We start from the raw sequence: 24,944 nt of genomic DNA, 5'->3' as shown, positions 1-24,944 counted from the left end.
GGCTGTAAGCAGAAGATGGGTCTCAGTCTCCACTGGGTGCCCCTCCACAGGTTTGTCCCCAATAAACCTGTGGTACTGTTGAGCTGCCTCTTCTCTCTTTATTTCCTTCATTACTTCTTTCCTTACATACCTAAACACAAAATTTATATGATTCCCAAAGATGGAAGTGTTTTAAACATTACTCCTGTTTCCTAGATATGAGAAAAAGGACTCATTCAAAATAACCATATAATGATGTTCCTCTGATTTCTAGTCCCTCTTTTTATCCTCAGAATAAACTAATCTTCCTCACCCCAAAATTGTGGTGTTATGGCAAGGCTATCGTTAAGTATAATATGGGTAAATTAAAGCTGTTCAGGCATTCAAAGCATATAAATCATGCACAAACACATTCAAGAATTTAAATTACCTGTAATAGGGAAGGGTAAAGAGTTTAAAGTTGAAGGACCTATATCTACTGTTAGCTGAGATTTTCAACAAGTTACTTAAATGAATTGCTGTGAACCACAAGAAAGTTCATATGATGCTTGCTGTGAAATCATGTTATGAATTTACCAACCTTGTGAGAACTGACCTGTAAGGGGAAAACATAGCGGTATTAGTATTAGGAGTTCTCACTTACTGAATGTTTGCTATGAGCCAAGTACTAGACTAAAAAAGTCAAGATGTGATAGCACAGCAAATTCAGCCTAAGGATCAAACGCTTATATTCACTAAAGAAGCCCATATTTGTTCTTGCTTCTAGCATTACCCTTTTCATCAACGAACTCTTAACTCTGTTGATATGGCCAACAAATATTTGCTCAACATCAGGCTCAAATTGCTAACCTTCTAGAATATCATCTTCTTCATCTCTGCCCTAAGTCTTATCTAATTACCAAGTTGAGGTCATCTCTTTTCAGTAGATTTTGTTCTCATGACAACCTCATTTTGCCATTTAATATGTCGGATTCCCCCAACAACTGAAGATTTCTTGAGGAAAGCTAAATAAATGTTGAAACGGATGTTATATCAAGTTTATCACATGAAAACGGGAGTAAAGAATCATATCACAACCATCTCTACCAGGATGAGTGATAAAGCCTTCTCTCAACTCAGCCATTTGCGTTTAATGTGAACACATCTAGAAACTAACTGTCCTATGATTTTCTTATAATACTACTTAATGTATCATATTGAAGCCAGATTTAAAGGTAGGTAGTTATGTAAATCAGGTCTAATATTGAGTAAGAAGAAGATGAAGCCCATCCCAAGGAAATGTTAATGAAGCAGCTTCCAGCAAACCAAGAAATGCGAATTCAAAAGCCCTTCCTGCCCAGATTACTCCTTCAGCCCACCTGTCCCCCCACCCTTTGGGCCTTCCCACCTACATTCCCTCACTGCAAGGACAGGAATGCGACAGGAATGCGGGAAAGCTGAATGTAGACCTTAGCTATAAAAGATGGAAGACCTCCCCCTTCCATGGATTCCACCTCTTGGGTCCCTTTCTTCCTCCAGGGAGAAGTCTTTTCTGCTGTCCTTTAATAAAGCTTCAACTTTCCACTCAAACTTGCCTTAGGGTGCTTCTCTTGTGTTATACTTCAGCATTGGGGACATATTGGTAACAATATGCTTAGGCCTCATCTCGGCAACTTAAGCTTTGCAAGGGCAAAGAGTAAGTCTTATTCTTTGACTTCACACCATACCAGGGTAAATTAACAGACGTTTAAGTAATGAAGAAAAATTGGCATTTGTGGGGCGGGAAGGTTCTTAAAGATGGTAAAGTAGATAAAGGGCACTTGTGCATTAAAACCTGCCCGCCAAAGCCAAACCCAGCTGGTGTTTCAAAGGCTGGGCGGACCCTTCATCTGTCTGTCCTTTTAAAGGGGCGTGTGAGGAACCCAACAGCGCGGCTTCCATTGGTGGAGGAGCGCGCCAGCGAGCGGGCTACGTCGGGAGCACAGTCTTCAAGCCGCCAGGGGGAGCCCTGCCGCGCGCTGTGCCGCCAGCAGCGCGGCCCGCGCACTCGGCCGGCGTGCCCGCCCGCCCCGCCGCCACGCCCGCCGCAGGCCGGGGGCCAGTCACCCGCGGGTCGGAGTCCCGCAGCCCGTTCGCGCCCCGCCCATCTCCGCCGTGGGACGAGTAACGGTTACGAAGCACTTTTCTCCGCCACGATTTCTGCTTAGTCATTGTCTTCCAGGAAACAGCTTCCACAGTTTGGAGTCAACTCTCCCGCGGCGGCGGCAGACGCCAGAGACGCAGCAGCCGGAGCCGCAGCCTCAGCACCTCCCTCCCGGCCGCCGCTCCGCCGCCGTCCGGCCTCCTCCAGCCGGAGCGCACATCGGGCTCCCGCCACGCGGGTCAAAAGCCTCGCGCACACCCCTGCGGCCTCGGGAACCGCGTCCTACGAGATAGCCGCCTTCCCGCCCGCCCCGTCACCTCTTGGCTCCTCGGGCAGCCGCTTCCATGGGCACCGACAGCCGCGCGGCCGGGGCGCTCCTGGCGCGGGCCCGCACCCTGCACCTGCAGACCGGGAACCTGCTGAACTGGGGCCGCCTGCGGAAGAAGTGCCCTTCCACGCACAGCGAGGAGGTGAGGGCCGGCGAGCAGCGTCCGCGCAGACCCAGGTTCTGGGGCAGGCCGCGGGCCAGGGCAGGTGCGGGAGGGCGCTTCTGGGCGCAGAGGGGTGGGCGGGGCGGGGCGGCAGACTGCGGCCGGGGTCTGTGCAACCTCGCATCCGGACCTGCCGCCTGGGACCGAGCGTCCTAAAAACTCAGCAGGTGCAACTGCACAGAGTGCAGCCTCTACCAAGGCGGATAGCAGAACTCTGAGACGCACTGGATCCCTCTCCCTGGCAGGGGAGTCGGGGAGCGCCAGTACGTGGCTGGGTGCCTCTCTCCATCTCTTGCTCCCTTCCCCACCCTTTCCTTTCGAAAGGAATATTCCAAAGATTAACCTTTGGTAAATGATAGTATTCACAATACGCTTAACTTTGATCATGTTGATATTATTGCTGTGAAGCAAATGACGAAACCCTCAAATTTGATTTGGGCGTAGATATATCTTTTTTTCTTACTGGAAGTTGATCGGCCGCATTTTATTTTCCCGAAGACTGATCACCAGTTAGTTGGAGGTGGCAGATGTTAATCTGGAAGTATGCACTTGTTACCCCTTTGTTGCTGATTGTTCCTGAGCCAGTGAGTAGTCATCCATTCACTGCACAGGTAATTGGAGGCACGGAATAATTTTAGTACTTGAAAAATTCCCAATGGATATGTGCGATTATGATGTGTTGGTTAAACGTAAAAATAATAAACAATTACTTTAGGAGCTGTGTGACTTTTAGAAAGTAGTTTTGAAGTTGGGTGCTACCTTCCTCATGAAGTTGTGAGAATTAAGAAATTATATATGAAAATGCTCCAAATAACCTGGTTCCATCAGAAAGAGAATCTTGATTGAAAGAACCGGTTGCCTAAACTGTCAGGTTATGACGTTATCAGCAGTTCAGAGTCAGTTTTAGCTGTTTATGAGAGAGCTGTTGTCCACAGACCATACGGGAAGTAGCAGTTGGTATGTGTGGGGAACCAGCACCCTTCAGGAGGTGAGAACTCTTGGTTGTCACTTTAATATGCACCAGAATTCCTACCCTATTCTGTGTTTGGGTTCCAGCTTTGTTTAAACCACCCACTTTGACTCTCTCTGAAAGATAAGTATTTCTATATTTGGTACATAAAGCCTTAATTTCTTTCAGCACTGATGACCAATGTACTTGAAAGTTCTGCATGTATTTTGACAATATTGGGTGAGATTTTCTCTCTTCTGTCATTGTAACACATCGTAGAGTAGTGGCTTTCAAAGTTGTTTACTCCAAATAGTAAGAAATGTATTTTACTCATGCATTCATAATTTTATATTTATATGTGTGTATCAATGTATCTGAAACAGAGATCTCACAAAAAGATGTTAACCTTTGTATACTGAGCCATCTCAATTTTTTTCTATCCTGTTTTTAATTTTTTTTTTTTTTTAACACGATGCTGGGAATGGAATTCAGGGTCTCACACATGCTATGCAAGGGCTCCACCACTGAACTACACTGGGACAGTGTGCGCTGATGCACGCAGTTTTCTGAAAAACATTGTTCAGAAGATTAATTCTGGTCTGTAGTTTTTTGTTTAGGGTGCCTTGTCAGAGTAGGACAAAACTAAAGACCCTAGGATATTTGAGGAAAACTTGAAGAAATAGCAGCATATTGTAGGGAAACTATAACAGTTTAATTAGAATAGGATAGGCATGTGTTATTTCTATGTAAAGAATTTTACATAGAGAGCTCCAAATTGGGATGTACCACTTGAAACAGCTCAACCTCATTGAAGAGATTAAAGAAAGTGAAAAAAAAAAATCATTATTGAAAATTTATACATCTGGTAGTGTTCAGTTCTTTTGGGGGGGGTGGGGGAATACCAGGAGTTGAACCCGGAAACATTCAACCACTGAGCCACATCCCCATCCCTAATTTTGTTGTTGTTGTTGTTGTATTTTATTTGGAGACAGGGTCTCACTGTTGCTTAGTGCCTCACTTTTACTGAGGTTGGCTTTGATCCTCCTGTCTTAGTCTCCCTAGCCTCTGGGATTACAGGCATGCACCACCGGGCTGGTTGAGTGTTCGATTCTTAAAAGATCTTTTCTAGTTCTAATGCTTTTTTGATTCTTTGATCTTTTCACATATTTTTGTGTTTCACTAGTGTTTTATGAAATCAAATATTTACAAATTATTTATTTATGACAGTGCTGAGTATTGAAACTAGGTTCAAATATTGTTTTTAAATAAATCTTTATAAGATTGTGTTGTCTTTTTTTGTTGTTGAGTATTTGATCAGTTTAATTGTGGTATTTTTAAAATTCTTGAGCCATTCCAGATCTAATGTAGACTACATTGTGATGATATTTATCTTTAGTATTTACTGTATATGTGATGATGAAGAAAGCAGGAAACAAAAAGGTATAAGGTTAATAATATTCAGTCAATATAGATAGCATGTAACTTACAAGATTAAAAATCATTCAGTTTGTGATATAGTCAATGAATTTCTTATATAACTTTAGACTTTGCTACAATTTATCCTGAATTTTGCAGAAACCAAGATTAATTAAAGAGATGGTTTCAGAAAAGGGGTAAATACTCTGAAAATACACTTATCTTTCTGAATTGAAGAATTAATCAGGAAAGTCTTGTATGTAAATGAATCATTCTTCCAAAGAAAAATTTCTTAGACTTCTCCCACAATTTGAACCAAAGCAGTCCTGATAAAATTGTTGACTTTATCAGTCCTGCTTCCTCAACAGTTACTGATTTATCTGGAAAGATTATCAACTAATTTTTACCTACTGATCTCAATTTTGTTAGAAATAAATTTTGCATACAGATATAGACCTGGTAACTTAAATTTAAGTAAGTTATTATGGATAGCATATAAATTATTGTTGTGGGTTGTAAATCCTAACATAAGTGGTTGTGTACCCTTAAATTAATAACCAGTTTTCCCTTGTGATTAAGATTAAGAAGTGGTAAAATGCTTGTGTCAGTTTTCATCATAAGCAATTATTGTTTAGAAATTTACTCTCTATTGTCCCTGTTCAGAAAGTGCTTTTGCAGTTCAGGGGCTTGCTCTCATTGCTCATTTCTTTTTTTGTTGATTGCCTAAAGAAGGTAAAGTACTGTAACCTTTGTTATCTTTTAAGATGGTGATTTCAAACTGCTGGTGTTGACCAATTAGTGGTCACAAATTAGTTTAGTGAGTCATAGAACATCATATTTTTTCTGATTAAAAGACTAAAAGCCGCTAGAGTACTGGCATGTAGTGACCATAAATATTGTTTTGTGAATTTTTTTGTTCCTTCATATGAAGCTAAGTCTTTTTTCACTCATTAAGTGAATATACACCTTACTTTGGGCTACTGTCAAGTAAGTTTGAAACACATTGACATAAGAGATATAAATGGAATAAACTCCTTAATGAATTTACAACATGCTCTTGTGGATAGCATATTGGATAAATAATGTTTATCCAAGAAAACATTGAAAACAAGTTAGACATATACTGAGGTGTTAGGAAATGACTCATGGACTATCATTATTATGCACCTTGACTTCTGTAAGGTACAGCTGTCCTTTGATTCTCAGACTTCAGGGTACATAGTGATTAGTTGGAATGCCTGTTAAAATGGAAATCCTGGCTGCACTTGGAGAGTGTTCATCAGGTCTAGGATTGAGCGAGAGTTTGAGTCTTTAATAAACACCACAGGGATTCTGATGTAGAAGTTCCTCTGGCCACACTTATTCTGTTGCTTGTCTTCAAGGAATGTAGCATAATGGTTAATAAGAATTTTAGTGTCTCTGGCTTAAATCCAAGTTCCTCTGTTTATAACCTTATTCTTGAAATCATTTTTTGTTTCTTTATGAATGTGTGTAAGTTTAAAGTTTTCTTAGTACATAAACAGTGTAAAAATAATTAGAATAATGCTTTGGGTTAAGAATGTTTGAGAATTAAGAGTAGAATAAAAACAGGTCTGAATTTATCTGTTGAAGGAAACAAAAACCTGTAGAATTAAGGGTTTGTATGATAAATCCTATTGATGTCTTTTTTTTTCCCCTGCTTAATTTACCAAACTATGCATTCTTGTTTATAGATGTAAGGGGAGTGAATAGAGATTTATTAACAGTTTAAAAATGCATTCCTTTTGCAGCTTCGAGATTGTATCCAAAAGACCTTGAATGAGTGGAGTTCCCAAATCAGCCCAGATTTGGTCAGGGTAAGTGGAAAGTGACTGCAGAAATCCTGCAGATCAAAAGGGAAGTGAAGTAAGCAGGAAGTTAACTTCCTAAGTTTGGGGAGAGAAGTCAAAAAGTCAATGAGCCATCAAACTGTTTGTGGCTGAGTTGCTGAGATGGCAATCTGATTCAGTTGAATTAAGCATAAGAAGAAAATCTGAACTCTGTAGGCAACTCTTCAACCTAGACAAGATGATGGGATTCTCATGCTTAATTCCCACTAGTTTCCTCACCAGCAGTGCTTTGTTCCTATTGATATTGGTCTAGTAGATGATGATTATCAAGCAGCTTTGATTGGTAGATTACTTAGAATATCTGATATCCACTTCAATAATATAGTCCCTAGAAATAATTTCTATCATGAAACAATAAAGAACAATATTTTATTAAATGTCAGTATGTGATTATTATTGTAAATGTTAATGTAAAAAGTACCTGTCTGTAACCACCCTAAATCCAGACCATTTTAAAAGTGTGAAAGAGGACATGTGCAAAACACTTGTTCCCTTGTGCATAGTGCAGATTTATAACCCTATAGCTACTATGCAGACATTGATTAATGTCTTTGATTTCTGCTTCTCTGAAATGACCATTTACCGTATGTATGCCTGACTTGTAACTGGACTCTTGGTATGTACTAGGTTTTGTAATGTGTTTTTCAATCATGGGAAAGGCCTCGCTGTTTTGTTAAATCTTGTTTGGTAAATGAATGTTTCTTACTGATAAGTACTAACATTTTTATCATTATCCTTACAAATTATTCGTTTTAATGCATTAGAATGGGCCATGCTTTTTTAAAAAAATTGAAGTCAAGGAAAAAATTGTTAAAAAAAAATGTTTGTGATTACAAGACTAAACATACTATTGTCATGTGATACAGCAGTTTTGCTCTTTGGTGTCTGTCATAAGGAGTTGAAAGTTTTTGTCCATGAAAATTTCTGCATACAGATATATGTATGGCAGCTTTATTCATAATTGCTAAATTTGGAAGCAACCAAACATCCTTCAGTAGATGTACATAAAGTTTGGTATATCCAGACAATAGAATATTGTTTCTTTGCTGTCAAGCCACAAAAATACATGGAATAATCTTAAATGCATATTAACCAAGTGAAAAAAAAGTCAAATGTGAAAAGGCCACATACTATGTAATCTCGCCTATTTAATGTTCTAGAAAAAGCAAAACCATGGAGATGGTATGAAGATCAGTGGTTGCTGGGCTCACAAGGAAGGGAGGGATGAATAATTGGAGCACAGAAGATTTTTTTCTTCTTTACTACAAAGGGTTTTTATGGCAGTAATCTCATAATGGTGGATACATTGTTGTTGTACATTTGCCCAAATCCATGGAATGCTTAATACTAAGAGTGAACCCGTTTGATGTGTCAGTGTAAGCTTATCAAGTGTAATAAATGTACCATCTGATGGGGATGTTGATAATGGGCAAGGCAATACATGTGTGGATGCAGGAGGTAAATGAGAAATCTTTGTATTTTCTGCTCAGTATTGCTGTGAATCTAAAACTACTCTAAAACATACTTTCAAAAATCACCTACATTCCTCACAGGTTTAACTTGAATGACATTAAAATTTTTTAAGAAAAGTTTTCTTAAAAGTTTGTGATTGTAGAAAGTTTTTAACATTTTGTTAAAAACATGTAAATTTTTAATGTTTTTAACATAATATTCAGAAGAATAGTTTATTTTTCATTTGTTTCTTTCTTTCTTTTTTTTCTTAGCTACTGGGGATTAAACTCAGGGCCACTTGATCACTGGGCCACATCCCCAACCCAATTTTTTTTTTTTTAATTTTATTTAGAGACATGGTCTTGCCAAGTAGCTCAGAGGCACCTTGCTTTTTTGCTGAAGCTGGCTTTGAACTTGCAGTCCTCCTGCCTGAGCCTCCTGTGCCTCTGAGATTACAGGCGTGCTCCACCATGCCCAGCTCATTGATTTCTTTTTAAGTAAAATTTATGTATTATATCTAGTGGTTGTTAACTCCTCATGTACTCCTCTCCTGCTTGATTATTTTTTTAAAAAGAAGTCTTGGTCATGCATTCTTCTGAATACTGAATGAAAATGAGATACTTTTCTCCAGAAAACAGACACACATACACATAGCATTTTATCTTTATGTCCAAGCTCTACAACCTTTGAGAAGCCCATGTAGACCTCAAGTAAACAATCCTATTGTCTTAAGCCATTCTGAGCCCCCCCCAAATATGTTGGAGGCATCACAATACTTGACTTCAAATTATACTACAAAGGTTGGTAACAAAAACTGCATTGTATTGACGCACCGACACCTAAGCCAGTGGAAAGGAATAGAAGACACAGAGACAAACCCACAAAGGTACTGATCCTTGAGAAAGGCACTAAAAACCATACGTTGGAGGAAAAACAGCCTTTTTAACAAATGGTGCTGGGAAAATCGTTGATGAAACTAGATCCCTCTCAACCCTGCACAAAAGTCCATATAAAATGGATCAAAAGCCTATGAAGTAGACCAGAAACTTTGCAACTGCTTTAAGAAAATGTAGGATCAACATTGCAACATAAAGGTATAAGCAGTGACTTCCTCAATGGGACTCCTAAAGCTCAAGGAATAATAACAAGAATTAATAAATTGATGACATCACATTAAAAAAGCTCTTTCTGCACAGGAAAGGCACCAAGAGTATGAAGAGAGAATGTGTAAAATGTGAGAAAATTTTTGCTAGTTTCTCTTCTGACAAAGGATTAATATCCATAAGATATAAAGAACTCAAAAAAACTTAACATAGACACACATAGATTCAACCAATAAATAGGCAAATGAAATAAACAGGCCCTTCTCAAAAGAAGAAATACAAATGGCCAACCAGTTTAAGAAAGTGTTCAACATTCTTAGCAATTAGGGAAATGCAAATCAAAACTACAGTGAGATTTTATCTTACTCCAGTTAGAATAGCAACCATCAAAAATATCAGTAATAACAAATGCTAGAGAGGGCTATTCCATTTCTCAATGTTTATCCTAAAGAATTAAAGTCACTATACTGTACTGTTATAGCATAACCATGTTTATAGCAGCCCAGTTCACAGTAGCCAAATTATGGAACCAATTACCTAAGGTAACTGTCAGTGGATGAATGGATAAAGAAAATATACATATAAAAACGTAAGCTGGGTGCAGTGGCACATGCTTGTAATCTATGCTGCTCAGGAAACTGAGGCAGGAGGATTGCGAGTTCAAAGCCAACCTCAGCAAAAGCAATGTGTTAAGCAACTCAGTGAAACCCTGTCTCTAAATAAAATACAAAATAGGGCTGGGGATATGACTCAATGGTGGAGTGCCCCTGAGTTCAATACCCAATACCCCGCCCCCCAAAAGTAGTTTCAGTCAGCCATAAAGAAGAATGAAATTTTGTCTTTTATAGGAAAATGGGTGGAACTTGAGAGCATCATATTAAGCGAAGTAAGCCAAATTCAGAAAGTGCAGGGTTATACATTTTCTCTCACATGTAACTCAAGAGAAAAGGGAGGGGAAAAGTTGGGGAAATCTCATGATACTAGAAGGGAAACCAGCAGAGTAGAGAAAGAAGACTAGGGAGAGGAAATAGAGAGAAATGGGAAGTTCTTGTTATATTAGGTGTGTATGTAACAAATGAATCCCACTATTATGTGTAATTTAATGCACCAATAAAATCCTGTTGTCTTACTGGTTCTCTTCTAAAGGGTTTAATGAACAATAGGAAAATTTATGATTAATCAGAAACACTAATTTTATATTCATTATAAATATTGTGTTTATTTTAGGAGTTTCCAGATGTCTTGGAGTGTACTGTATCTCATGCAGTAGAAAAGATAAATCCTGATGAAAGAGAAGAAATGAAAGTTTCTGGTAAAGTTCTTTATAACTTTACAATTCAATTTATTATATAATGGAAGGAAGGGATAGTAAGCTTTTGTTAGGTATGGGAATAAGCCTTCCTTTACTGTGGGTCATGAGCACTTTCATCACTAAGTGTGGAAAATATAAAAATTCCTTTTTAAACATAATGTTAATGTCAACTTTTTTTTTTTTTTTTTTTTTTTTTGGCAGGGGTGGTGGTGGGGTGGTGTACCGGGAATTGAACCAGGGGCATTAACCACTGAGTCACATCCCCAGCCCTTTTTTATTCCCCAGCTGCTGGGATTATTCCCAGCTTTAATGTCAACTCTTAAGAAGGAGTTATAGGAAGTCAGTGCTGGTTACTTCAGTGGAGTCAGAGTATAAGTTTGACTTCCTGCTCTTCATGATGTTCTTATGTAATTTACCTGTGTTCAGAACAGTAAAAAGATTAGGGTGGAAGAAATGGAAAGGATAAAGGGAAGGCTTAGGAGCAGTGTCTACCCAAAGCATAAACCCTCCCTTCCTGGGGGATGATAGTAACTAATGACTGACATCACCAGAAAGTGTAGAAAGAAGTCTGGGCAACAAGAAAATACATATCCATTCAACATTTGTAGTGACTAATACATCCCAGAAATTTAAATGTACTGTTCTGTCCTTAGCTTATAGTCATTAAAAGCTTGAGCTTGGGGCTGGGGATGTGGCTCAAGCGGTAATGCGCTCGCCTGCATGCGTGCGGCCCAGGTTCGATCCTCAGCACCACATACAAACAAAGATGTTGTGTCCGCCGAAAACTAAAAAATAAATATTAAAATTCTCTCTCTCTTTAAAAAAAAAAAAAAAAAAAAAAAAGCTTGAGCTAGCCCAGATTGAGATTCTTGGGTTTGTAGATTACTGTCCAGTATAATCGTGGTCTAACAAAGTATTTAATCTGAGCTTCAGTTTCCTCATCCATAAAATAACGATGCAGTTATTTCACAGGCTTCTGTATACACTGGATGAAATAACTAAGAAAGTACATAGCATAGTGCTTGCTACAAAATGCATGCTAGATATCTGTTTTTAATTACCATGTTATTGTGGTCATTGCTAAGTATTATTATTATTAAGATCCACACGTATGATGAGATCGAGCATTGTCTTTTGATTCTAATAATACTGACTACTATTTATTGAGTCTTAATTTATACCAGGCATAGTAATTGTCACTTAAGTGCTGTGTTTTCTTATATAATTATCAAATCAAACCTACAAGTTTGATCTATTATTCTCATTGTACTAGATATTGAATAAATTGAATAACTTGAAAGTTATTATACAACTGAGTATAGAGGGTTGTACCGATAGTCCCAGCTACTTGGAAGGCTGAGACAGGAAGATTATTTGAACTCAAGAGTTTAAGACCAGCCTGGGCAACATATCAAGGCCCTACTTTTTAAAAAAGAACGTAAAGAAAAGAAAGTTGTTATAGAGTAAATGGTTAAACCAGGAGTTCATTCAGGTATGCCCAACTCCAAAATCCATTTCTTTCTGTTAATTTAACATTGCTATTTGTGTAGGTATAGAAGTAAAAACATCATACTTTGTGTCATTAATTATAATTCATGATGAAGATTTATTTTGGATTTTTTACAGGTTGTCCTCAGTTCCTATATGGCATGAAATATTTGATAGATATCAAAATCCTCCCCATATGAGGAACTTTCTTCTTTCTACCTCTCTAAAAATGCTTCATCTTTCAAAAACAGGAAGCCATTTCATGAATCAAGGGAGAGTGATGGAGAGGATTTTCATAGAGTGTAATTATGGGATCTAGTATCCAAAATGCTTGAGATCAGAAGTGTTTCAGATTTCAGTTTTTCAGATTTTGGAATATTTGCATAGACTTTGCATGTTGAGGATCCTATATTATTAGGAGAGGAAACTCTTCAGTGTTGGTGTTCTGGTAAACTGGGCCACATCTTTTCTATAGTAGAAAGTAAGTAAAATAGAGCAAGACTCAACAAGAAACATCAGATCTTTTGACTGAATCACATTTCTAACAATTCATCCTGATTCAGTATAAAGTTGAACAAAGAGGCTGGGGCTGAAGCTCAGTGGTAGAGTGCTTGCCTCTCACATGTGAAACACTGGGTTTGATCCTCAGCACCACATAAAAATAAATAAATAGGGATATTGAGTCCCTTCACAACTAAAATAATATTTTTTAAAAATATTTTTAAAAATTGAAGTTGAACAAAGAGTTCAAAGATGGTTGTTTTAGTATTTTATGTGATAACAGAAAGCTGGTACTACAGGAATATTACTCACCTAAATGTTCAATAAGCAGAAACTCATTTAATGAACTATACCCTATCAGAATTATAGATAATGTTCATGTATAAAAATCGAGTATCTAAAATTGTACATTAAACACAGAGTATACAAAAATATAAATAGTAATTGCTTTGAGTAATGAGATTCTTGGCTATTTTTGGTCTTTCTAGTTTTATAGATTATTTTCATTTCTAGAGTAAGCATATTACCATTATAAAAATTTTTAAATAACTAAATATACATAGAAATTTATTCAAAATATTACCTAAAGGTAAACCAACAGAAGTAGAAAAAAATATATCTTCAAATGACCAAAGCTGCAGATAGTATCTGAAAATGAAAAGGATTCTATTGATAAGGTAGGATTGTGAATTTTTCCCTTCAATTTTGTCATTTTAACAGCTTTAATTTAGTCTTTTTATAGATTATAGTTTATTGGATGTAATATGCTGTATTTTTAATTCATAAAAATATATATTTTAAGTAATATAAGCTCCTGTGTCTGACCTGCCTTCTAATAATTGCTTTTAATTTTAATAAGTTTTTCACAACTAAGTATATAATTAAAAAGTTACAGTGGATATCAACTTTTTTATGTCTTAAAAACTATAAAATGATGTGACTAGGAAACGAAAAATTATTAAGGATTATCTGTCATGTTAATACTACATAGTAAGACGTACACCTAAATATAGTAATCAGTTTGTTTTTTTTTACTCAGCAAAACTGTTCATTGTAGGATCAAATTCTTCATCATCAACTAGGAATGCAATTGACATGGGTAAGCAAAAAATTTAACTTTCTTAATAGTGAACTTTAAATTACTTTAGTTTTATTAGTTATAACTTGGGTTCAGATTTAGACTGAAGAAAGGACATGTGAAAATTGTAATTTTACCTTTTAAGTGATAATTTCTTAAGGCCTCTATAGAATTATATTGACTTATATATATTCATGTTTTGATATAGAAGAAAACTGTAAAAGACATAGCTAATTCTGACTTAATTAGCTAATTATTGACTATTGATTATTAAATGTTGACTAATAAATGTTGCTTAGGTATAGAAGTTCTCCTTAATCATGTTATTAGCTCTTTTATACTATAAATAAAATATTAAAATCAAAGACAACAACTAAAAATAAGTATCTTATGTCTATTTTTGGCACTTGGTTAAATGATTATAGTATTACAGTTATTAAATACTTTAAAAGCATTCTTTCAGCATTTATATATGTTGCAAAGTTAAATAATTGGCCTTTTCATATAAGTGTAGAGTGAATATAGTCATTTAAAATAAGCTCTTAAGTTCTTTTTATATAAATTAAGAAATTATCTACCTTTGTAAAGGTAGTCTTAGTTTTCAGTTTCAGGCTGATTCTTGCTATGACTACTAGTCACAGAATAAGGTCATAATTCTTATGATCATCCATATGAGATACTAGTAAACAGGTAGAACTAGAGAAGAAAATTGTATGAAGATAAGATAAGGAAACCACCAAAAAGTCTTGGGGCCTAAAAAACAAAAGGGAAGCCTGTTCTCCAGAAAGAGGAGGATCCTATAGTAGCTTTGAGCTCCCTAGAAAGAAAGCAGGTCAGAGAAACCCACTGGTATGCCACAAAGAGATGGCATACAGAAGATGGAAATATTCTAAATGACAGGTAAACTGAAATAATCTGTTATATGGAAAATTAGTGAATGATATGAATAGAATTCAGTGGGATACTTTGAACACATTAATAATTCTTGTTTTTATTATGTAGCAGACATTGATCCTTTTTGTGTTTTTCTTCCCATCAGCCTGTTCAGTCCTTGGAGTTGCACAACTGGATTCTGTGATCATTGCGTCACCTCCTATTGAAGATGGAGTTAATCTTTCCTTGGAGCATTTACAGCCTTATTGGGAAGAATTAGAAAACTTAGTTCAAAGCAAGAAGATTGTTGCTATAGGTACCTCGGATCTAGATAAAACACAGTTGGAGCAGCTCTATCAGTGGGCACAGGTAAAGGATGGCCAGATCCTGTGCACTCTGGGGAGGAATCTACTATTTCTAGCCTTTGCTGCTTACTTTTAAGCACAATGCACATAATGCACACTTACTAAATGGTACCTACTCCAAGTATGGGAGCTTTGAGGCAGGTTTTATCTAAAGCCTTGAGGGTTTGGGGGTTTTTAGAATATATGTCAACTTGAACTAAATATTCCTTTTAAAATGAGTGATAGAAACACTAGAAAATGTGTGTTGAAGCTTTAATTGCAAGCTGATTATGCTGTTTCTTTCAGTTTTACATATGTGATGAAAATGTTACATTTTTCTTTAGATATAATGAGAGACTGTGGCTCTAATTTCCTAAGTAAGGGAATATTATATGTAACAAATATTTTGCTGACTATTACTTAAAGATGTATAGGACTCTGTTTTTATAGCTTGATACGTCAATCATTAATCATCCCTACTCTTTCATCTAATTACCTGCAAAATTGTGAGGGAAGTTATTAATATTTTACCTTTTACTCTTTTATAATTTTCTCCATTCCTTTTATTCTCTATTCAAATATTCAGCCTTCTTTCAGAACTTTCAGTTTCTTGTGGGCAGAAAAACCCTGGATAAATTATTGTACCTTCTCCTTCAGATTTAGTAGCTAGACATGGTCAAGAACCTTCTGAAGAGACTTGGATGATCCAGAATCTATATAGAAATTAACCAGGGCAGTTATTAGAAGTTATCGAATTCTTCTCTTTCAAAATGTGCTGATTAATAGCCACATTTTATATTTTGACATTAAATGTATTTACTTGTATTTGATTCTCTACCTTTAAGACATATTTTTTCTGTTGCTGAGACAAACTTAAAATCATGTTTGTCTCCGAAGCAGATGTATCACATTACTAAATGATTCTAACAGAGATTTTTTAATAGTGTAGTTCTATTTTGGCTTTTTCCTCCTAGAACTATTTTTCCTTTCCCTCTTATCACTGACATGGTTTGGAAAAGCACATATGAATAAGGATATTCATGTAAAAGTATTTTACAAACTTTAAGCACTGTAAAATGTGATTTTCCCTATACTCTATAATTAAACCCTTTTATTGCTTATTTTTTTAAATACCTTTATTTTATTGATTTATTTTTATGTGGTGCTAAGGATTGAACCCAGGGCCTCGTATATGCTAGGCGAGCACTCTACCGATAAGTCACAACCCCAGTCCCCTTTATTGCTTATTGTGTTCTACTTTCTGTATTATTTTATTTAGTAAAGATATGATTTTATTTTCACTTTTAGGTAAAACCAAATAGTAACCAAGTTAATCTTGCTTCTTGCTGCGTGATGCCACCTGATTTAACTGCATTTGCTAAACAGTTTGACATACAGTTATTGACTCATAATGATCCAAAAGGTAAGACTGACAATTTTGATCTATAGAGATTGATCATTATCTTTTGTCTTTCAAAGGCGCTTTGTTGTTGGGCTGGAGGTGTAGCTCAGTGATAGAGTACTTGCCTAGCATGTGTCAGGCCCATGGGGTTAGGCCTAGGCCCTAGCACTGCTTTTAAAAAAAGGCATTTTGTTAATATTTAATTTTAAATGTGTGCAATGATAAAAGTTCTAGATAAGTATTATCTGGAACTAGTCTTAATGGTTAGTTCAAAACATACATGCTTTTATTTTTTTTTATACCAATGGGGGAAAAAGTGAAGGGATCATTTCCTAAACATCTGATTTATTGAGGTTTATAAATATTAAACTACAAAGAAAAGATCTTTTAAGGCATTCTAAATAGTAATGTATATAAGTCTTGTCTAGTACAGCAAAGATTGGACCAGAGGGCCATTTAAATAATGTAATTCTCTAGAAAAAGAGGCAGATACAATTTAATTTAAAATGTAGTATCTTGGAATAGGTAATTGATCAGATATTTTATTAATCATCACTGCCAAGACATATATGTTTGGTGTTAATCAGAAACATTATTTAATTAGAAAGACCTGTCTACCTTCCAAAGAATAATTTTGTGTGTATGTTTATGTATGGTACTGAGGATTGAAGCCAGGGTCTTACCTATGCTAGGCAAGTACTCTACCATTGACCGATATCCCCTCTAGAATAATTTTTTTTTTTTTTTAGAGAATTTTTTTTTTTTAAATATTTATTTTTTAGTTCTCGTCGGACACAACATCTTTGTTTGTATGTGGTGCTGAGAATCGAATCCGGGCCGCACGCATGCCAGGCGAGCGCGCTACCGCTTGAGCCACATCCCCAGCCCTAGAATAATTTTCTATCAACATTTTACAAGATAACTAGAAAGACTGGGAAGAGAATGTTCAACATAACTTGCAAAGATAAATCTCACATAGAAGCTGTAACAAGTATTTTTGGTATAGGTGAGAAATGTTTGGTTACAAATTAATGATTTGTGAAAGTTGTAAATCTCTGTGACATTTTTACAGGGATTCTAGTTCCAAAAAAATTGAAGGAAGGGACTGGGAGTATAGCACTTGTCTAGCATACGTGAGTTAATCCCCAGCACCACAAAAAGATATATTTATGTATTAGATGAAATTATATTTCACAGATGATCCCTTGGAAAAACATTTAGCTTTACTTCCACGTCTAAAAAGATAATATTGTAGGTTGATTGTTCACTTTTAGAATGTGGATAACCTATTAAGACATTCTGCCCCATTCTTATTTTTTGACTGTTTCATCAAAAGAGTTTTAATAGTTATTGTTCCTTGATTGCCAGGCATCATACTAAGTACCTCAGAAAGATTATCTATAATCTTCACCATAGCTAAAACAAGACATTTTATTGATGAGGACATAGAGTCTTAAAGTTTTAAGAAAGTAGCCAAGGTCACTCACCTGGCATAGGGTGAAGTTTGAACCTGGACCTAGGTTCTAGATGAAATTGGAGAATTTCTCTGTTATCCTGTTTTGAAACACTGCTATCTCTGGTTTGAAACATTAGTATTGTAGTATTTCAGTCTGAAACTTTACTTTGTTATCTGTTTCATTTAAATGATATCAGAGTAATTGTAGTGACTTTGCCTGCCCACTCCAATAAAACTTTCACAAGGAGGTTAAATACATTCTTTTTTTAATGTATTTTTTTAGTTGTAGCCACCTACCTTTATTTTATTTAATTTTTTTTTATGTGATGCTGAGGATCGAACCTAGTGCCTCCCACGTGCCAGGTGAGCGCTCTACCAATGAGCCACAGCCACAGCCCAAATACATTCTTTTTTAAAAAGTCACTTTGATGAAAAGTAACAAAGAATTGTTGTGTTGATTTATTCTGAAATATAAGCCATTTAAAGTTTAACTTTCTATATTGTTAGATCCTTGTTTTCAAGGGTTACTGATCATAGTTGTAGTTGCCAACAGCTGATGTTTAGCCTATACACCCTTCATGTACTAAATGTTGTGTGCTAATTTGTCATTAGTATGGCAAAATACATCGTGAGATAGATTTAATTTAATCTTTTTTATGTTCTAGTGTTACTGATAAAATTTGATACACGGTTATCTTTTTTATTCCAAATCTGCTTAAAATTTATAGGGTGTTCCTGCATATACCATTAATGAATCTTTAGACTTTCTGATCTATATTGAAGCAGTTCTTCACTTGATTTGTTCTGTTTACTAGTTGTAAAGAGTTAATGTAGTTGAATTAATTTTGAAAGTATATAGTTCAGTTAGTGAGTAGCATAGTTCTCTAATTTTGTGTCAGATTTTCTAAGTAACCAAATCATAAAACACTGAACTCTGTTTGCCATCTGAAGTACAATTCTGTTTTTTAAGTTCCTTGAAGTCTAGTCTACCTGTGTTCTAAAATTACCCTTATTCCTCAGGATGGGTTTATTGTTCACTACCCTGTACCCTAAAAGTTATAGTAATAGTTTAACCACAGTTAGGGTAAAATTGTAAAGTAGGTGATCGTGACTTTGGAACTTCCCCCTTTTATTTGCTTTACCTCTCCACCCATTGCCATTAAATCTGTGTTATGCCTCATTCCCTCAGGGTCCTTCTCTTGTTAGACATCTGATACATAATTCCATATTATTGTTACTTTTCCCAGGAGACATTTATATTAATGGAAACTATTTACTAACTGTGACCTCTCATTGTTTCAGTTTCCCCCCAAAAGGGAGATAATAGTATCTAACACATAGGGTTATATGGATTAAATGAGCTCAAACATGGAAGATACTCAGAAAAGTGCCCACAACATGAAAATAGCTAACATTTACTTAGAGTTTACTATTATACTAACATTTACTTAGAGTTTATTATATATGAAGTGTCAACAGCAGTTCATTTGGGGTAGTTGGATCTGTTAGCACTCCCAAATCATACAGTGTAGATAGTCACTTCATCTTTATCTATATGGTTGCTTCTGACCCCTGTGATCTTTCCATTTTTATTCAACAGACATTTGAGCACCTACTATGTACTCAGCACTGTTTTAGGTACTATAGGTATGTAATACTAAGACAAATTCTAGTCTTCATGGAATTCTTATTCTAATGGAAGGATACAGACAAGAAAATAAGTATTAAAATTATAAGTAGGGGTATATGCTCTAAAGAAAAGTTGGCTGAAGAAGAAAAAGAGGGTCTAAGTTGAGGTGGTTTTTTACATGGGACAGTCAGGGAGGCCTCTATTAAGGTAAGAAGTGTTCTGGAAGGAGGAATAGCTGACTCAGAGACCCCAGTTTGTGAATGTGCTTGAGGCTTTCAGGATACAGCAAGGAAATTAGTGTGGCTGGAAGACAGGTAGTTAGGAGAGGAATGGGATGAGGTAGTAGAGGGTTTAGATATAAGCTTGAAATGAAAATAATAAGTTCCTAGAGCCAGATGTGGTGGCACATGCCTGTAATTCCAGAAGCTGAGGCAGGAGGATCACGATTTCAAAGCCAGCAAGAGTAAGGTGCTAAGCAACTCAGTGAGACTCTGTCTCTAAATAAAATACAAAATAGGCCTGGGGATGTGGCTCGGTGGTGGAGTGCCCCTGAGTTCCCCAGAACCAGAAGAAAAAGAAAATAATAAGTTTATTAATAAAATGCAAATTTAAAAATGACTATTGGCAAAGATTTCTTTCTCTTTTTTTTTTTTGGTACCGAGGATTGAACTCAAGGTACTCAACCACTGAGCCACATCCCCAGCCCTATTTTGTATTTTATTTAGAGCCAGGGTCTCACTGAGTTGCTTAGTGCCACACCATTGCTGAGGCCGGCTTTGAACTTGTGATCCTCCTGCCTCAGCCTTCAGAGCTGCTGGGATTACAAGCATGTGCCGCCATGACCAGCTTTGGCAAAGATTTTTAAATGATTTTTAATGATTTTTCCATTTACACTGTAAATCATTTTTAATTTCCAATACATACATACACAGAAAAAAAGTTGTAAGGAAATTGAAGGTAATAGAAATGGTATATCATTTCCAGCTAGCAGGGTTATAAGTGACCTTTCTTTTTTTTTTTTTTTTTTTTTTCCACTTTTTTGTATGTTCTCTGTACATTAGAATTCCCTGGAAATATTAAAAAATAAAACAAAACATCCAGGCTCTGCACATCGGAAATTATGATACAGAGATGGGTACTTTTAAAAGAACTGCCTGGCTATTTTTAATATTCTGGTTCAGATTCATAGCACACATGAAAGAATAAGTTAATTTTATATTAAGTTTGGGATGTTTCTTTTGTTGTGTTTAAATGCTTACCTACATAGTTATGTGTTTTCTGTCTTCAAATTTAACTCTTTGGGGTTTTGTTTGTTGTTTTAGAACTGCTCTCTGAAGCAAGTTTCCAAGAAGCTCTTCAGGAAAGCATCCCTGACATTCAAGCACATGAGTGGGTACCACTGTGGCTGCTGCGATACTCTGTCATTGTGAAAAGTAGAGGAATTATTAAGTCCAAAGGCTACATTTTGCAAGCCAAAAGAAGGGGTTCTTAACTACAACTTAGGGTCATTATTTACCCGTGTTTTCCTTGAATATAAGATAAAATTGAGATGTATAAAAATCAATCTGTTGCCTATAAATTGTGTCATTTAGGCACATATTCTTTAGCTGTATTTAACAGAATGTTGTCTATCAACTTTTGATTACTTCTCTTGCCTCCGTCAGTCCAGTCACATGAACCACTGTATTGTTTTCATTAAACTATTATTTTCTAATTGAAATTGTCTAGAAAGAAAATACTTGCAATATATATTTTCCTTTATTTTTATGAGTAATAAAAATCAAGAAAATTTGTTGTTAGATATATTTTGGCCTATACATCAGGGTAATGTATATACATATTTTTTATTTCCCCAAAAAATCATTAATTGCCTATTACTCTATAATATAACTAAGCAGTTTTATTATAATTGTTAAAATGAAAATACTGGAAGATATTTTTTTCCTGTCATTAGTAAAGTAATTATATGTCAGATTAATTGGAGCAGTTGGGATTTACCAGTGGTGTAAATAAAATTCATTCTTCAGTATATGAATGGAAACGTTAAAAAAATTTTATGTGTTCTTGCTTGTAGTTTAGCTGTGAGATTTAACCGTATATTCTTGTGCCATATTTTCTCTTCCTATTATTTAAAAGGGCAAACCAAAGTAAACCTGAAAAGGAAACTAGAAACTTTGAAAATATTGTTTGGGAGCTTTGTAAAAGCATTCACTATCTCCAGATTCTTTGTAATTCTTAATCCATCTTTGGTATATTGCTCCTCATTCAAGAATGTTCATTAAGTATTACACTTACCACATGCTGGGCCCTACAGGCTCTGGAGAGTGGAGAGGTGCACAGAGCTAAGGATTAAGATTCATTTGAATAAAATATGTGATATGTATTCCCCATTAGTAATGGACTAGGAGGGACTAAAGCCAGAAAATGCTTTTTAAAAATTCTTTAATTCAGGGCCAATATTGTCTATTCAGACAACTTGGTTTGAGATGTGATCTTAGCTATTTTATTTCATGATATTTTGGTGTTGAGAATTGAACCCAGGGCCTTACATGCTGAGCACATGATCTACCACTGAGTCACTCTCCCAGCCTAGTCTTAATTAAATTAAAGCAGAACAATATAATCAAGATTATATGGTAATTTAGTGTAATTCCTCATGAGTTTAAGAATCAGAAAAATTACAAATTAAATAAGCTGTTACCTTTGATATATACTATAGCTCTCCTTAATTCCATATACTTATATCAGTAAACCAAATAGTTTGAAAAATTCTTTAAAATTTTCTACATCTCAAATTTTATGAACTTAGGGAAAAGAAGTATGGTTCCATGTTCAACAATAGAATCTTTTCCTAAGTAAGGTTTTCTGGTTTTCTGGTTAGAAAAAAATTAATCATTAGAATCATAACATGAAAGCAACTGATTTACCTGCTAAAACTTGTTTAGACTTTGAACTTCTTAAAGACTTTTAGCTTTTATATTAATTGTATAATATTATTAGTATATAGTTAACTTCTTAATTTGAAAATGTACATTTTTCGTATAGTGTAAATCTTTAAGTGGTCATTTTATTTTAAATTTGAGTAGTAAGCTGGGTGAGGTATTTTAAAGGGGAACTTGAATATCACACATTTATCATTTTTTAAAACCCATAACTTATAAAAATGGATTGTGTAAAGGGTTATTTTGAAAATGGAGAGAAAAAAGAACAACATTGTTGATAATATCCAAGCTTCATAAGGAGCTTTTTTCTTATCTCTGCCCTAACGCCCCAAGAAGCAAGATTATAGATTCATTTTGTGAAGGGGATCATGTATGGAATTTTTTAATGAGTTTTTTGTGTCACTCTGTACTCTGAATTTCTGTTACTGAATAACCTTAAAACAAACAAACAACAAAAAAAAAAAACCCTGAGCTATATCCCACCCCTTTTTATTTTTTGAGACAGGGTCTCGCTAAGTTGATGAGGCTGGCCTCAAACTTAAAATCCTCCTGCCTTGGCTTCCCAAATCCCTGAGAATACAGGCACATGCCACTGTGCCCAGCAAGGACTTACTCTTTTAAAAGCCATAAAATGAAAAGTGGTAATACTACCAAATAACTGCTTAAAACCGAAAGCTAAGTTAGGAATAGTGTACATAACAGATATGTTTTCAGGGGAGATGTGAATCGTGTGACCCAAGGTAGAAAGAGTTTATATGTTTTTTTCCCAGTAAGTACAAAAGAAACTGTAGCTTGTTATTACATTTCCAAAATACCCTGGAGCCTTTAATTAACATAATGTACTGTAACTTGGAATTTGCTCCATGATACTACATTAAATTCCCATCCAAGAAATCATAAACACCAGAAGGACCTAAGTGTCTTATAAAATCTGTTTATGTGGTATAAATTCTGAAAACCACATTGTGCTAGTACATTAATAGAGTATTCATTTATGGATGGTCAGTGCTAAAACTTGAATCATAAATAATAGCTAATAATTTTTCAGTTCTCAAAAATGACTTAGACAACTGTGTGTAAAATGGAAAATAAAAAATTATTATCTACTTTGCATGAATGATTCAGACTTTTCTATACCAGAACTAATAAGTAGTAACTAAGGGTATCAGTTTTCAGTAATAATAGGTCTAAGACCCATTTTTTCTTTCTATAACATTTTCTTTCTTGGTTTTCCACCCAGTATCTTCAATCTTTGGGGATGTAAGCACCTGATATATGTATTGTATATTGGTGAACAATTCATCTTGCTGCCAAATGTGCATTTTGAGAAATGTGCAGCTATTTTAATAATTTAAACCATTTGTATTCTTTGTGTATGCATACTCAAATACATCAACTTATGATTCTGAACCTATTTTTTCATCATTAACTTTCAAATGTACCAACACATGTACCTGTCTTTTCCCCATAAACTTGCTGATGGGATATTGCAGCTTAATTTTTAAAATATATGTAACATGATTTACATTAATATTTTTATGGTTTTAGAGATATACTTAGGAAAATGTTTTAATTAGATAATTCTTTTTCTTATGTGTCTGTTGTAGTGTACTATAAAAGCAAGATATAAAGCACTATTAGCTAAATATTTATAATAATTTTTACTTTTGCCTATATTATGAATTTAACTAAAATAAAATGTGAGTTGTATATTTTTAAATTGATTGTTTCAATAGTTGGAGCATCTTGGGGCAGTATACTGATTTTGAACTATTTGGATTTAAATTGAGTATGATTTGAAAATAAATTGAATAATTTTTAATATCTAAGTCATAAAGCTATTCATGCTTCATTCATTCAATAGATTACTGAGTGCCTTCTATGTGCTAAGCACTGTGCAAGGTGCTACAGGTGGACACAGATGAAAAGAACACCCCTTTTTTTAAAATATTTTTTAGTGTTGGCAGACCTTTATTTTATTCATTTATTTATATGCAGTGCTGAGAATTGAACCCAGTGCTACACAAATGTGAGGCAAGCACTGTACCACTGAGCCACAACCCCAGCCCCAAGACAACCCTTTTTCTTCCAGGAGTATATACAGTATATTCGCCGGCAAGTGGAGGAGATCTGTATATAAATAAAAGCAATAAAAGGCTGCATTGATTAATGACAGAAGTGGTGAAAAGGATTGGGGGGCATGTGGAATGAAGTGAGGCTGGGTTACAAAATAAGGTACAGAAATATGTTCCTAAAGAACTTAGCTTTAGAGTAGGTCAGAGGAGGTAGTGTGATGTGGACATTGTGGGCAAAGGCCTCTGTTTCCCTAGTTTTTAAATATACTTTTACTGAATAATGAAGCAGTTTATATGTAAACACAAATTCAATGAGAACACCTTCAAAAGCTTAATACCAGAAAGGGAACTGCTCCTGTTGGGACAAGAGTAGGTAATGGGAAGGTCATATTTGATTAGAGACTACAAGTTGCCCAACTCCCCTAAATACATCAGAATATGACTGTATATATATATAGAGTTG

General features: G+C 35.5%; 2 protein-coding genes across 2 annotated transcripts in view; both read left to right on the top strand.

The window, feature by feature from the left end:
* Abca4 (ATP binding cassette subfamily A member 4) overlaps positions 1-2,394 on the top strand; it is a 154,243-nt gene extending 151,849 nt beyond the window's left edge. The window contains exons 52-53 of the mRNA XM_076862541.1: positions 1,866-2,121; positions 2,180-2,394. Coding sequence (XP_076718656.1) covers positions 1,866-2,121; positions 2,180-2,394 — 471 coding nt within the window. The remainder of the gene's footprint in view (positions 1-1,865; positions 2,122-2,179) is intronic.
* Gclm (glutamate-cysteine ligase modifier subunit) lies at positions 2,040-24,126 on the top strand. Its single transcript, XM_076861905.1, has 7 exons — positions 2,040-2,571; positions 6,727-6,792; positions 10,608-10,692; positions 13,721-13,780; positions 14,799-15,001; positions 16,285-16,399; positions 20,787-24,126. The coding sequence occupies exons 1-7, from the start codon at positions 2,446-2,448 to the stop codon at positions 20,954-20,956; spliced, it is 825 nt and encodes a 274-aa protein (XP_076718020.1). The 5' UTR covers positions 2,040-2,445; the 3' UTR covers positions 20,957-24,126.
* Positions 24,127-24,944: the final 818 nt, after the last annotated feature.

The sequence above is a fragment of the Callospermophilus lateralis genome, chromosome 7 (assembly GCF_048772815.1).
Source record: "Callospermophilus lateralis isolate mCalLat2 chromosome 7, mCalLat2.hap1, whole genome shotgun sequence".
Classification (NCBI taxonomy): domain Eukaryota; kingdom Metazoa; phylum Chordata; class Mammalia; order Rodentia; family Sciuridae; genus Callospermophilus; species Callospermophilus lateralis.
Note: the sequence above shows the minus strand (reverse complement) of the source record. Positions and strands in the feature narration are given on the sequence as shown.